We start from the raw sequence: 15157 nt of genomic DNA on the forward strand, positions 1-15157 counted from the left end.
TCAGACTCTCATTATCTTTACCTGCCCCATTATAAGAGCCTTCTAATTGATCTTCTTGCCTCAAATCTTACTCTTCTCTAATCCAGCCTCCCCATAGCTGCCAATTTGATCTGCCTGCAGGACAAGTCAAACCTTGTCAGTCTTTTACTGAGTAAAACCAGTGCCTTCTTATTGATTCTAGGGCCAAGGATTGTTTTATTTTTGTCTCATCCTTTTTAGTCTTCTATTTCTGTGTAAACCTTTTAAATGGAAGTTATGTTTCAATAATCATAATTATTTATGTAGTCATACTATGTATATAATTTACAAATAAGTAAATATTTATGTATAGGTAGCATGCTCACAATTTTTTGATTGATGGAATTGATGGAATCTACAACTGTAAGTAACAGAGCAGTTGTGAATCTGCATAGGTAGAAGGAGTTTCTTCATTAAGAGTATCCTCCTAATCTTGGTCTTTTTATTTTATTTTATTTTTTGGCCTTTTGGAGGGCAGTTGGGGTTAAGTGACTTGCCCAAGGTCACACAGCTAGTGTGTCAAGCATCTGAGGCCGTATTTGAACTCAGGTCCTCCTGACTCCAGAGCCAGTGCTCTATTTCACTGCACCACCTAGCCGCCCCAACCTTTTCATTTTATTATGTTATTATGTTATGCCAGTTTTTGACTGTATCTCTCTGCTCCCAATGTAGTAATTTCTTATAATAAAGATTTTAAAAAGAAAGAAAATAAAAATACTCTAATAAAAATAACTGAGTCTGAATGTACATGCTATATTCTATACCCATTTCCCACCACTTCTGTAATGAAGGGAGTGAGTGAGATGCCTTGTTTCAACTTTTCTTGGGCCATGCATTCTTGGTCATCATAATTACATGGCATGTTGTATTTGGTTGGTTTTTTGTTTGTTTGTTTTGTTTTTTCATTGAGAATCATGGCTGTGTAGCTGGATCTCAGAGACTTTTTATTCAACCCCCTTATTTCATAAATAAGGAAGCTGAGGCCCAGGGATATTGTGACTGCCCAAGTTCTCATAGATAGAAAATGTTGGAGGAGAAATTTGAACTCGGCTTCTTTGACTCCAGAATTAGTGTACACAGTGTTTCCTATGTTATTGTCATTGTGCAAATTAGTTCTGTGTTAATTAGCATGTTAGCCCTGGTGGAATGAGTGAATGAGAACTGTTTGTTCCAAGGGGGTCATGAAGGCAGCTGAAGCAGGAACTGTGGAGCACTTAGAGCTTGATCAGATATCAGAGACTCCAAGGTTATGCACAGCATTCTGGGTCATCACCAGCCATCCTGATTTTCATCTTGCTACACACTGATGACTCTGGAAGAGAGAGTGAGGCTTATGACTTTGTGCAACTCTGCCTCACTTAATCCAATCCAAGTGCAAGTCAAGACATCACCCCCATGATATCTTTGCTCCTTTTCAGAAAATGATGGACAAACAATGAATGTTCTTATTTCGGTTCACATGAGGGTTGGTTTTTTTTTTTTAATTAAAATTTTATTTTAAATTGTGGACTTAATTAACAACAAATATTTAAGTATGCAATGAAGAACAAAAAAAAGACTGTGTAATAAACTAAACTTGTTGAATCTGTTTTGGAAGAGTGTATTTGTTTATTTAACAAGGTAAATATGTCTTCCCATGCTTCTGTGAATTCATTTCTTGTGATAGAGTAATATTAAATTCACATACCATAATTTGTTTAGACATTTCTCAGTCTATGGACATATGATTTGTTTCTGGTTTTTTGTTATCATGAACAAAAGGATTACAGTGAATGTTTTAGTATATTTGGCCTTTCTTTTTGTCTTTGACCTTTGCCTTTCAGAGGCCCTACACAACTCTGGTCTTTTCATCAGAAGTACTTGAATGTCCTCAATTCCAACAAAGGTCCATTTTCCCCCCTGTAGGATTATATTCAGTTTTGCAGAGTAAGTTATTTTTGATTGTAAACCTGTGTTTTTCGCCTTTGGGAATATTGTATGCCAAAATCTTCTCTCAGTAATAGTAGAAGCTACCAGGTCCTCTATGATCCTGACTGCTCGTCTTTGGTTCTTGAACTGCTTTTTTCAGATTGCTTGTAGTATCATTTCTTTGTTGTGGAACCTCTGGATTTGTGCTATGACATTCTGTGATTAGGTCTCCATGGATCTTTTAGATTCAGAGTGCTGGATATTCAAGTGCCTCTTTGGAGCGTCAGGGCAGAATGCTAAACACTAAATTTAACAGTCTTGGGGCCACTAGGTGGCGCAGTGAATAGAGCACCGGCCCTGGAGTCAGGAGATCCTGAGTTCAAATGTGGCCTCAGACACTTAACACAAAAACCAACCTTGTAACCTTGGGCAAGTCACTTAACCCCAATTGCCTTCCAAAAAGCAAAATAATAATAATAAATAAATTTAACAGTCCTTGGGTTATCTTGGTCAGAGAACTGCTGCTTTCACTGCTTCTAGATTCAAAGCCCTGAAGGTGACATGTATCTCTGCTAGATGATTTGCCTGTGCTGTCCCTGGCTTGGCTGGTTTCCTACTGCCAGTTAGACTTTTAGATAACTTTTTAATGAATTTCTGGAGTTGAAGAAGTCATTTTCTATAGTCTTTCTTTGGATCTTTATAGAGAGAGTTCAAATCTTCAGTTGGTAGATAAGAAATGAACTGCTTGCCTCTGCTCAGATAGCCATCTTGTCCATAAGGCCTGAAACAACCTTCAGTGGCCCAGTAATATATGTAGATGCTGCTGCTGCTGCATTCTATAAAGAGTTGAGCCTATAGTCAGGAATTCTTGAATTCACATCCAGCTTCAGATACTTACTAGTTATGTGGTCCTGGAGAAGTCACTTAACCTCTCTCTGCCTTAGTTTCCTCAACTGTAAAATGAAGATAATAATAATAGTTACCTCTCAGGATTGCCATGAGGATCAAATGCGGTAATATTTGTGAAGAACTTAGTGTAGTACCTGACCCATAATAAGAACTTGATAAATGCTTCTTTCCTTCCTTTTCAACATAAACCACATAATAGTGATCTCTCTGACAAAACCTATCCGGGTTTTTTTTTGGCTTTTTGGAGGGGGGCGGGCAGGGTAATTGGGGTAAAGTGACTTGCCCAAGGTCACATGACTAGTTTTTTGTGTTAAGTGTCTGAAGCCGAATTTGAACTCAGGTCCTCCTGACTCCAGGGCCAGTGCTCTATTCACTGCACCACCTAGCTGCCCCCAAAACCTATCATTGTCATACTCTGATCCAGTCCTGGCTTAGATTTATAGTAGACCACCACCCTCTTATTGGAAAAGTGACTTAAATACAATTTTGGATATTATCTATCCAAGAGACTTTGTCCTTTGCTTGAATTATTTCATTGAGAATACATTTTAAGCAAGACTTAGGGCTATTTGCTAAGCTTTATTAGTTTTCCTTCCTACATATTCTCTATGAAAACAATCTAAAAATCCCATGTGAATATATTAGTCTCCATGGCCAGTCATCTCATTATTATCCTTATAGCATTTCATAATTCATGATGAGGTCTAAAATACAATATATCCTAGAATTCCTGTATATGCTAGGGGTCTAAGACTTGGTACACTGTGTGTGCCTGTGACAATGGTCTGATGTCTTCTAAGACCCTATTTCTTAGCCTTAGGTAACTAAAGTAGGAAATGTGAAGGGGCTTATTCTAATTTTCAGCCAGGAGTCAAAGGCCTACCTAAAAATAAACATTTTCTTTTTCTTTGTATAGGCAGAAGAAATTAGAGGTAGCAATGGAAGAAGAAGGATTGGCAGATGAAGAGGTAAGACAGCTTTCTGGTTTGCTGACCTGTCTCATGATTTTTATACTTCCACATGATTGCATAGTTTAGAAAGAATATCATCACTTGACTTATGGACATTACATTTCGTCGCTTTTAGTCATAGATCTGTTAAAGAAAAGGAAAAAAGTCAGATTACTAATTTTCCACCACCATTTTTAGCAGTAGTAACCAAAAGGACAACTCAGGTTTTACCTAACCTGTTCTTTTGTAAATGAGACTATGCCTCCTAAATACTTTATAGTTTTAATATCTTAACAAATACAAAAGCAGTTTGTTTCATTTAAAATAGAAGTGGGTTGATCTGTTTAATAAAATTGATTTACATACCAACCAGGAAAACTCTTTTTTTCCCCCACCAACCCTTCCTTCCCTCCTCCCCACCCCCCTCTCCCAAATGCTTTCTTCTTTGATTTACTTAAGGGATCTGTAAGTTCATCAGTTTATGTATCCCCTTTATCAATATAGACTTCAACCCTTCCAAATCAGATAGTTTAACGAATTGCCAGGATCCCTCAAAATCATTACCTGATGTTAATGGGCCTCTCAGAAGATACGTAGGTTGATCCTTAGATGATAGACTGATATGATAGACTCACAAACCTGTTACATCTTGATTATAAGGTTATTTTTTTATTACATGAATAATATTCATTTGAATACTATGAATATTCAGGTTATATTAGTATATATTTATGCTTTAATTTAAAATATTAAAATGCATTTTAGACAATTTAATCTGATTTTTAATTAAAAATTACTTTTGATCTATACCAGCATGCTTGTTTTTATTTCCCTGATATATGTTTATGATGTGTATATACACTTACAAGCGTTTGTGAAACCAAAGAAAACCATACATTCTTTGCCCTATTTTAGGAAAACCTAACCACACATATGTGCTTCACTCATATGGAATGTAGAGATTTTTAATGACTACTTGTTCAAACTGGAAAAGATGGAGCAAGATAGACTGGGTGTAATATCTGCTGTTTTTAGTTGTCTCCTTCCTTGTGTGGGACATTTACCAGCCCACAAAGATGTTTAAACAAACTTTTCCTGAATATTAAATAGTAAGCACATATTCCTTATTCCTGGGTTCTTTTTTTAACGTATATCTGCTTTAGGCACATAATTTGTGGTGCTGGTTTTGAGTATATGACTTTACTTTTACTGAGTAATTTGACAGTATATAAGCAATGTGACTTTAGCATTACATTTATTATTTTGTACTTTTTGAATGATGATCTGTACATTAAGTATCTTCCTAAAAAACACATGAGCTATTTGCTGTGGAATGTAATATAAGATATCACATGGGCAATGCTGTTTTCATTTCTTCCTTTTTTGAGGGTGGGTGGAGTTTAGTTTTAAGAAATAGTTAGAAGTCTTTTTTTTTCCATTCTGATTAAAGCAGTTCAAGTTTTTACAACTACACTGAATTACATTAATTTTATAGTATTAGAGGCAGAAACCCAGCTGCTTCAAATAATTCTTGCATTGATTCATATCTATATATTTATAAGATCCAAAGTATTTAAAGCAAATGGTTCTGTGTTGCCACCTTGTGGTTTTTATTGCTATAGTCAGAAGAATAACAGTTGAGCGGAGAAACCATTTGTCCAGTTAGCACTGTTTGCTGTTTACAAACAAATCCATTTTTGAAGCTAACCCAAACTGCTGGAACGTCTCTGGAATGAATGGAATGCCAAGTTCTATAGCACTCATGGCTTGTGTTTGTTACTAGCTGCCTCTTATGCCATATCCAAACTTTCAGATTTCCTTAATTGTATTTCTTGGCAATGCTTTTACTTGTACTTTGCTGTAGGGTCAGTATCAAAGAGGCCAACAGAACAAAGATAGCTCCATTTTGATCCTTGGTTTTTTATCATCACTCACTATCAAGCACTTTATTGACTTTATAAATCATGCAGTTTTATCCTTTGATATTTGAGTGAACGTTTTAGAACCTGAGTCATTTTATACCATGAGCTTCTTAGATTATTTATATTTAAATCCAGCAAGGTGTATTGGGTTCTGGTGAGTGCATTCTGGAATCCTTGACTCGGGAAATGATTTTTGACAATTTCATTAGTTTAAATTTTATGACAGTGTTTATTATACCATATTGCAAGGCTTAGGGACCCTGGTTTATTCATACTTATTTCCCCAATGCTACTTTGTACATATATAGAATATGTTTAATAAATATTTATTGAATAAATTTTCAAGTAAGGGAGCTGTTACCATGTTATTAAACCATGTTATTAAAATCTGATTACCACAGACTTCTCTGGTAATGTTATCAATTTATTTTAAGATTATTTAGTAATAGAATCCTTAGTAGAGCATACTGGACATTTTAGGAATTTGAGTGGAATACATTTCCTAAGAGAATTCAAATTGATGACAAAATACTGCCAGTTAATAAATAAAAATCAGGGCGGCTAGGTGGCATAGTGAATAGAGCACCGGCCCTGGAGTCAGGAGGACCTTAGTTCAAATCTGGCCTCAGAGACTTAACACAAAAAAAACTAGCCATGTGACTTTGGGCAAGTCACAATCCCAATTGCCCTACCTTCCCCCTCCCAAAAAACAAAAATAAATAAAAATCAAATTATATATAATTCATACATTTCCTAGTCCTTCAATTCATATAATGAATATGTCAAGCTACAGAGGAGACTCATCTTTTGGGTAAAAAGTTGGGCCAGTTGTTTACCAAAGTTTTTCTAATTCAAGGAATCTGTGAGTATTTGAGGTTTCAAGATAATATATTATTGGTTTGTGTTTTAGGGTATTAATATTTCTTCTTTTTAAAAACTCCTGGTTAGGCCAGATATGAAGTATTGTGTTCAGCTAGTTTCAGCATTCTCCACAAAATATTTTAATGATTTCAGCATTAAACTATTAAAAATTTAAAATTAAGAATTAAACCTTTTCCTGCATCCATGTAATATCAAAAAATTTATAGAATTTCACATCCAATTCTCCTATATCTCTTAACTGTTAGTGAATTCCCCTGACCTTTTGTCTCTGACCAGATCAGAATAATAATGGCTAATGACAATAGCTAACATTTATATAGCAATTTAAGGTTTTCAGAGTGTTAACGTATGTTATCTCATGTGGTCTCACAACACCCTTGTATGGTAGGTCCTGTAATATTACCCACTTTTCAGGTAAGGCAACTGAGGCTATGGAAAATTTGGAAACTTTCCAAGGATTATACAGCTTGTGAGAGTTGAATGTGCAGTTAAATCCTTAAAGTCTTCTTGACTTTAAGTCCTATGCTCCATCCGTAATGCTAGAGATGTGCAAAAACACGTCCAATGTGTCCTGGACCAGAGTATCATAGAATTGGGAAATAATTAACAAATAAATTATTAAATAAATAATTAACAATAATTTAAAATAATTATCAAATAAATAATTAACAAAATAAATAAATATACTGTAGAACCTAGATTATGTTAGTGTGTGGTTTTCTAAGTTAATACGCAGAAATATACATAGGCCTCTGTTTCTATTTGAATGTGACAAGTCTACACTATACCAGGCTCAGAGAAATCTAAGTGTCTTTCAAAATTTAAGTTTTCCTTTTAGGTCTATTTAAATTGCATATTCCCATGAGCAGCCAGTCTGTTATCTCCCTTTTCTTCAGTTACAGGTCTAAGTCATTGTCCATTGGCATTGACTTTCTATGACACATGTTTGGACTGGTGGGCAAACTCTGTGTTGTCTATGCCATTGCTACAAAATTCTTCATAATCTTAATCCATTTGGGTTTTCCTGGGTAGAGTCAGACTGAATTCTTTTGAATGAATTTCATATAGGATTCTGTGTAATATTACAGGGCTTGATGTAAGCATCTAGAAGACTTTACCATCTATAGGAAATTCTCATTTGATTTAGATTCTACATTGTAAAGACTTAGTGACAGTGGCAAACATATATCTATTTAATGCTTGTTAATGTTAATAAAAGTAATTCTTAATTGTTGAGAATCCTATATAATTTTGTCATCTGTATGTGAAATGTCTTGTAGGAAAAGAACCATTTTCCCTAGCAAATCAAATGCTTTTTTCCCCCTAATTAACAAGCCATAAACACTTAAGAATCTTGTATTCCTTACACACTTGTAAAAATTTTATGATCATAAATATCTGGTATACTTCAGAATATAATCTTTAAAAACCTGGCTGTTGCCTTCTCGGTACTTTATCAAGAATTATTGTAAATATTTTGTAGAAATGGGAAAGTAAACCTATGGATTGGCTTTCTTGGTCTCCTTTTTCATAACAAGGGCTAAGATTTTTTTTCCCCTACTCTTAGATTCTTTAGAATCATGTCACCCTCTAGCACAGCCTTCCTCTTTGTACGCTTTTTCTAGCCCAGTTGCTTTTCCAAAACATCTTTGTTTTCTTCCGTTCCACTTCCACTTATAATATAGAGAACTGAAATATGGTAGTACCACTGTTCTTGGTGGCAAAGAGGTATTATTACAAAAGTTTTGACAAATCTTTCCCATTTTTCATTTGATTGCTGTCCTAATTTCACAGTTAAGTGTCTTAGAGATGACTTTGCTTGGTCTTTAAACTCATTTATCCTTCAATGCTTCTTGCTGTACAGAAGAATTTCAGCTCCTATTCTCCCATATTTTCCAAACGAGTTTATAATTTTTCAATTCAACAGACATTTATTAAACCCTTACTGTGTCAGGCACTGTGCTAAGCACTGAAGATAGTAAAAGAAACAAAAGACAGTCTCTATCCTCAAGGAACTCATAATCCAATGGCAAAGACAACATGCAAATAATTAGATACAAAGCAGGATAAATAGGAAATAATGAAGAGAGGGGAAGCACTGGAATTTCGAGGTGTTAGGGAAGGCTTCTTTACAAGGTGAAATTTTAATTGGAACTTAAAGGAAACCAAGGGAGGTCAGTTGTTGGAGCACAGTGGGGGAAAACATTCCAGACATAGAAGAGAGCTAGAGAAAATGTCCACAACTGAGTGACGGGGTGTATGATTTTGACTGGCATTGTCCTTGGTTAGCCGATCTCTTGAATTGGCAAGGAGATCAAGTAGTTTTGCAGGCTAAGATGATTTCTAGGATTTCTTGGTCTCCTCAGCATGGCAATTGATTTTTATCAGTCAGACTTGTCTGATAAACTACTGACTAATAACAATAAAGTCATTCTTAATGTCCATTTCTTGATCCGTTTCCCATTTTTTGCCATTAATAACTTGTTAAAAAGGTAAAATTAAAGCATGCCATATCTTTTTCTCATTTTTATTTCATCCAGTTTTGATCTTTGCTCTAAGTCAGTGGTTTGACTTACAGTTTGTTTGGGAATGACTCCCACAGTGGTAAGTTATTTCCTGTTTATCTAAATGCTATCAAAATTTTTGGTCTTCTATTTGGTATTCACTATGTCCAGTACCTCATGATTCTTTTCTTCTAAAATAATTTTGTGATAAATAGAGGTACAGCTTTTGTGTGTCTTCAAACTTTTGGCTTTTTTCATTTCTTACTTCTAAACATTTTCTAAGAATTTTCACCATCCTCACGTCCAAATTTGCATTAAAATCGTTAAATATCTGAATATCTGCTAATTTAATTTGATGGATCTTATCAGCTATTTTATGTTTCCTGCATCTCACTGTTGACATGTTTTTTTTTTTGAGGGCCTATACCCAATAAAATTGACTTTGTTTATAAAGATCATTAGTGGAAAAAACCTGGCTTCTTCCCACTTGTTGAAATTGAACACAATTTATTATCCTATTTACTATTCTTTATTATAATATCAGACCTCAGATTTACTTTTGTCCCAGAGCTTACTGACCTAATTCAAAAGAGCAAATTGAAAATTAAGACAACTTTGAATAACTAGCAAGGCTTAAAACTTGTAATTTGTCACTTGGACATTCTTGCTGTTAGAAGGGAAAAATATATTTCAGGACAAAGGGGAATAATTTTGCTTTATTGTATAGATACATCTTATGTCTTCAGAAAACAAGCATTGTCTCATGGCTAGGACTATAGTTTATTTTAAAAATTCCTTCTCTATTTATAGTCTGATGTAGCAGAACAGACAACAATAACAGCTGACATTTCTAGAGTGACTTGGGTTTTGCATAGCATCATACAAACACTATTTTATTTGATAAAATAACTTGGTAGTACTATTAGAAGTTTAGAATTGAGGGGAGCTATGTATTTTTACCAGCTCTCTATCTCTAATTATCTGTGTGGCCTTTGTTAAGACTAAAAATAAAAGCTGAAAGTGCTTTTTGAAGCCAGAACACTGTTTCTATAGTTGGAGAGCCAATCAGAATTTCAAAGAGTAGCAGCACCAGGTGATAAACTTCTTAGGGAGTAGTTCAAGGGAGTTTATCTCAGAAAAATATGAATAGTTCATTTTTATTTCTATAGAAGAATTTAGTACGGGGTGGGATTATTTTCAGGTATTTACCTGAGTGCATAAGAACATTAAACTGAACTGCTATTCCTGTTTCTTCTCAGGAAAATGGAGAGAAGCACCAACGAGTCATTTAAAATATACAAGTTGATGTTTATTATGTGGTAGACTTTGGGATGAGTATCGAATAGAGAAAGAAAAACTAAATCTTTAATACAAAATATTTGCTAAGTGTGCTATGAGTAGAGTAACAAGCTAGATCCTGAGAAGGATACAGAATGTGGATAACAAGTTCCCTACCCTCATGGATCTTACAGTCTGGAAGAGAGATAACACATGCCCCATCCTGATGGTTATAATAATACGTGTAAGTGTGTCAGAAAAGTATAAAACAAAGTACTTTGTGAACATGGTAAAAAAAAAGTTTTAATCAGAGATAAGTAGTATTTGAATTGTATTTTAAGGCATAGGTAGAAATTCAACAGGCCAAGAGGAGATCAGTCGTTCTAGGTCTAGGGAATAAAGTGAGCAAAAGCACAAAAGTGGGGAAGAAACAGGAAGTATTTTGGAGACAAAAGTAGTATAGTTTGATTGTAATATAAAATGTATAGAGGGAAAAGGGTATATGAGACAAGACTTGGAGGTATAAGACCATTAAAGCACAGGTTAGTAACTGGAAAAGATCCGTTGAGTACAGCAGATGCAGCTTATGAAGCATATCATCCAAACTCATACAAATAGTAAGACTAAGATGAGATTTACCCACTTTCTCCAAATCCAGAGGCAGCTCTCTTTCCCCTTTCCCATACTGACTGTTTGTTGTCTGAGGCCTTGCCTAGCTAAACTCTGAGATTTATCATCAGGTTACCTTCGTGTTAATGAATATTTTGGCCACAGGCAATCCTGAAGACCCTCTGTTAGGCTGTAAACTGTGACAGTGGGTGGAGTATTCCTACTTTTGAAATCACCATATTAAAGTATTAAAACAAGTCTTGGAAGGCCGGGTGGCATCAGATTACCGAGAGCTTTGATTGCCTGCCAATCAACTGAGGTTGAATTTTACTCTGGAAGCAATAGGGGACCCTGAAGATGTTTGAGCAGAAGAATGAAGAGCATGACTAGGTCCATGTGTTAGGAAGTTTAATTAGTTCTACCAAATGAAACAAAAAATTAGTATTCAAGGAGAGTGGACATAGGAAGATTTGTTAGGAAGTTATTGCAATAGTCCAGGCAAGCGGTGATGAAGGTCTGTTCTTGTGTGCTTATGAGCAGAGATAAGAGCAATATGGAGGAAGTATCTAAACATTTTAGCATCTAAAAATCTTGGAGATTTATTAGATATGAGGGTGTAATGTTAATGGAACAGGAAGATCTTCCCTATCCATTAATAGGCTTGTGTGACCACATGTGTCCCCATTTTCCGTGGAACAGGAGCCATGTGCCCATGTCTAAAGCTACACAGGTATTTCATACATGGATGTCTTGCTGCTTTCACAGCTGTGATACATCCTGAATCACAAAGAGCCCTTTGTGGGAGGAATTTGCCTAAGGAGGAGGCTTGCTTAGGCGGGAAGGCTTGCTTTCAGGAGAAGGCTTTCACACCTTTTGATACTAAGCTATTTAGGTGGTTATGTTACTTTGTTCAGAGAGTAGGAGCCATCTGTTGAATCTCTGTGCTAATTTCTCATTTATCTGTAATTAAAGTAAGATTGTAGACCCCTTTAAAAGTTGTCTTTCCTTTAGCAAAGCAGATCAAAGAACCTGTGCTAGCAGGCCACCCTGGGTGTGCTAGGGTGTGCTTGCTACTGTAGAAGGGTGAGGAAAAAGGAAAGGTGATACCAACATTCCAAATGTTGGAGCCCCAGAGTGATGTGTCATCGATGTGACAGGACATAGAGTAAATATGAATGAAGAAAGATGGTAAAATTCTTTTTAAAAATTTTCACAGGGCATGATTATCTCGTTTTCTTCTTTTAAACTGAAAAGTGAGTAATTTTGTAAACATTACAAAGTTGTTGTTTACTTACGGTTTTGTAATTTTTCTATTGTATATATTTACAATAAAGGGTTATTGTTATTATAATTTCTTTTGTAATCAGGGAGGAGGAAACAGTGATTGATGACAATTGAAAAGTTTAGAGAAATGGAAGGAAGAAGTTGGGAAGTTTCTAAGGAGGACCTCAGTCCTGTCTATGAAATAGGAGGCTAAATTGTCCTGAAATAATTTGGGGGGTAGGGAAGCTATTGAGGTGTGCCTGGGAGCTTGAGGAGAAATTGAAAGATTAAAAACAACACCTTGACAAATGAGATGGGGTCACTAAGAGTAGGCTGGGAGAGCTGTTGATGTTACAGATCATAAATTTATACTGAGTCCTATTTTGTACCAGGAGTGTAGAGAATGTGGTGGTGGTGTGTTGGGTGGAAAGGAGACATAAATGTCAGAAGCTTCTTAAACTTTTCTGTCCCATCCATTTTTGCATTGAATGCAGAAATGTAGGCTCATAGGATTTTAGACCTGGAAGTGGGGAACCTTGGAGATAAACAAGTTTAGCCCAATCTTTTACATATAAAGACACTTGGTCCTTGAGAAGTTAATTTGATTGCCAAAATAGAATAGTAAGTGGCAAGCCAGGATAATCTAGTTATTCTAAATAAAAGTTCTATAAATGTCTTATTATAAATAAAAATTCTTTTACTTCACAGAGCCTTTCTTTCTAAATTTATGCAGCAGACCTTTACAAGAACAACTTTTAAAATAAATCGAACTTGTAATTTATCATTCTTTTTTTTCCCCATAGAAAAAATTACGTCGATCACAGCATGCTCGCAAAGAAACTGAATTTCTCCGACTCAAGAGGACAAGGCTTGGTTTGGATGACTTTGAATCCCTGAAAGTTATAGGGAGAGGAGCCTTTGGAGAGGTTCATGTCTTTCCTTAAGTCCTGTCTTGATAATTCAACCCATCTTTTCTCCTGAGCCCCTGATTTGTCTTTTGGTATATTTATTAATCTAATATCATGTATTAAATCTTTTTAATTTGGAAAGTAAAAAATATTGTATTAAAACACAAACTTTCTGAAATTTCAAATGTTACTTCTTTGCAATATTGTAATGAATTTTACCATTTTAAGAGATTTAAAAGAATTTCTGAACTTTTTTATTGTATTCTAGGAAATCATAGTAGAAAAAAATGTTGCTTCCATTTCAGAAAGATTATCTTTTCCAGATGTGCATGTCTCTTAGCTTGTGTGGTCAGGAGATATTTCCTAGGGGAAGATAGATCTGATATCTGTATATCTATACACACATCTATGTAATTTTTTATTAGATCTGTGGTTTCCCAAACTTAGAGGTTCCTGATTCTGAAACCAGATTTGACTGTCTACTTGCTTACATAGCCTCTCAGGAAGTACATGACCTAATATAGGGCTAAACTTAGAAGCAGAAAGACACTGTTCAGATCCCATCTCTGACCCTTAAATCGTTGTGTGACCATGAGGAATACATCAAAATTCTGTGGGCCTCAAGCACCTTTCTATGACTTTAAATTATAGACGGGCTGGGGTAGCTAGGTGGTGCAGTGAATTTGCCCTCCCAATTGCCAATTGCCCTCCTTCCCCTCTCCAAAAAAAAAGCAAAAAAAATTACAGACAGGTTGAGACCTTAGTAGGTGGAGGAAATTCCCATGCCTATGAAATCACAAGTTATTGATATATTGACACTGTAGTCATAATAACATCATGCACACATGCCAACTATCTTGATAAAGCAGAAAATAATTTTATTGGTATTATTGATATCTTTCATAGAATGTATTTTATTCTGGTTTGCCCTTGGATTAAATTAATAGTCATGTTTCCCATGTGGATAGATAACGTTCTGGTGGTATATAGTAGTAATTTCCTATAGTAAATTCCTGCTATTTAATTAAACTCTACTTTGTTTTCTAAAGAATAAATTTCATGATTTTATCCAGAAAAAAAATGGTAATATACCTTTTGTTTCTAGGTACGCCTTGTCCAGAAGAAAGACACAGGTCATATCTATGCAATGAAGATATTAAGAAAGGCCGATATGCTTGAAAAAGAACAGGTATATATTGCACAACACTTATACCCATCTGAAAGTATTCATTATGTGTTGATTAGGTAGAAATAAATTTTGGGTTCTGAAAAAATGTTGGTTTAAAATGAAGAATTAAAAATAGACTCACAAACCTTTAAAACTGTAAATCATGTAGTCCTGTTCCCCCCCCCCCTTTTTTTGCCTTTTTTTGGAGGGCAGTTGGGGTTAAGTGACTTGCCCAAAGTCACACAGCTAGTAAGTGTGTCAAATGTCTGAGGCCGGATTTGAACTCAGGTCCTCCTGACTCCAGGGCCGGTGCTCTATTCACTGAGCCACCTAGCTGCCCCCTATTTCCCCATTTTTTGATGAAAAAATGAGGCTTGGAAAAGTTAAATGACATGCCCGAAGTCATATAGGTAGTTGGTAGCAAGATGAGAACTAGAAGTTAGACATGAATTGTTTTTAATTTTAATTAAAAAAAATAAATTTAATTTAAAATGAAATTGGAACCTCAAAGTAACAGATTACTATTTTGCTAATCTGGTCAGTTGTTGCCTAACCTTATCATTAGGTATTGAATTTCTCCTAAATACTTACCTGCTGCTATAAGAGATAGGGCAGCTATGGTGCAGTGGATAGAGCTCTGGGTTTGGAATCAGGAAGACTCACCTTCATGAGTTCCAATCCAGCCTCGGACACTTACTAGCTATATGACGCTGGGCAAGTCACTTAACCCTGTCTGCCCCAGTTTCCTCATCTGTAAAATGAGCTGGAGAAGGAAATGGCAAACCACTCCAGTAGCTTTGCCAAGAAAACCCCAGATGGGGTCACAAAGAATTTAAAA

The 15157-nt window shown here is 35.4% G+C and overlaps 1 protein-coding gene across 3 annotated transcripts in view; it reads left to right on the plus strand.

The window, feature by feature from the left end:
- The window catches only part of LOC138176129 (serine/threonine-protein kinase 38-like), a 120918-nt gene that overhangs the window by 84372 nt on the left and 21389 nt on the right, over positions 1-15157 (plus strand). For all 3 annotated transcript variants that reach the window (XM_069106890.1, XM_069106889.1, XM_069106888.1), the window contains exons 3-5: positions 3752-3803; positions 13047-13169; positions 14257-14340. In XM_069106890.1, the coding sequence (XP_068962991.1) occupies positions 3752-3803; positions 13047-13169; positions 14257-14340 (259 nt within the window). The remainder of the gene's footprint in view (positions 1-3751; positions 3804-13046; positions 13170-14256; positions 14341-15157) is intronic.

This window comes from Petaurus breviceps, unplaced genomic scaffold, assembly GCF_028583685.1.
Source record: "Petaurus breviceps papuanus isolate PSGF00001 unplaced genomic scaffold, PetGlider_PUasm1.0 81, whole genome shotgun sequence".
NCBI classification, from domain to species: domain Eukaryota; kingdom Metazoa; phylum Chordata; class Mammalia; order Diprotodontia; family Petauridae; genus Petaurus; species Petaurus breviceps.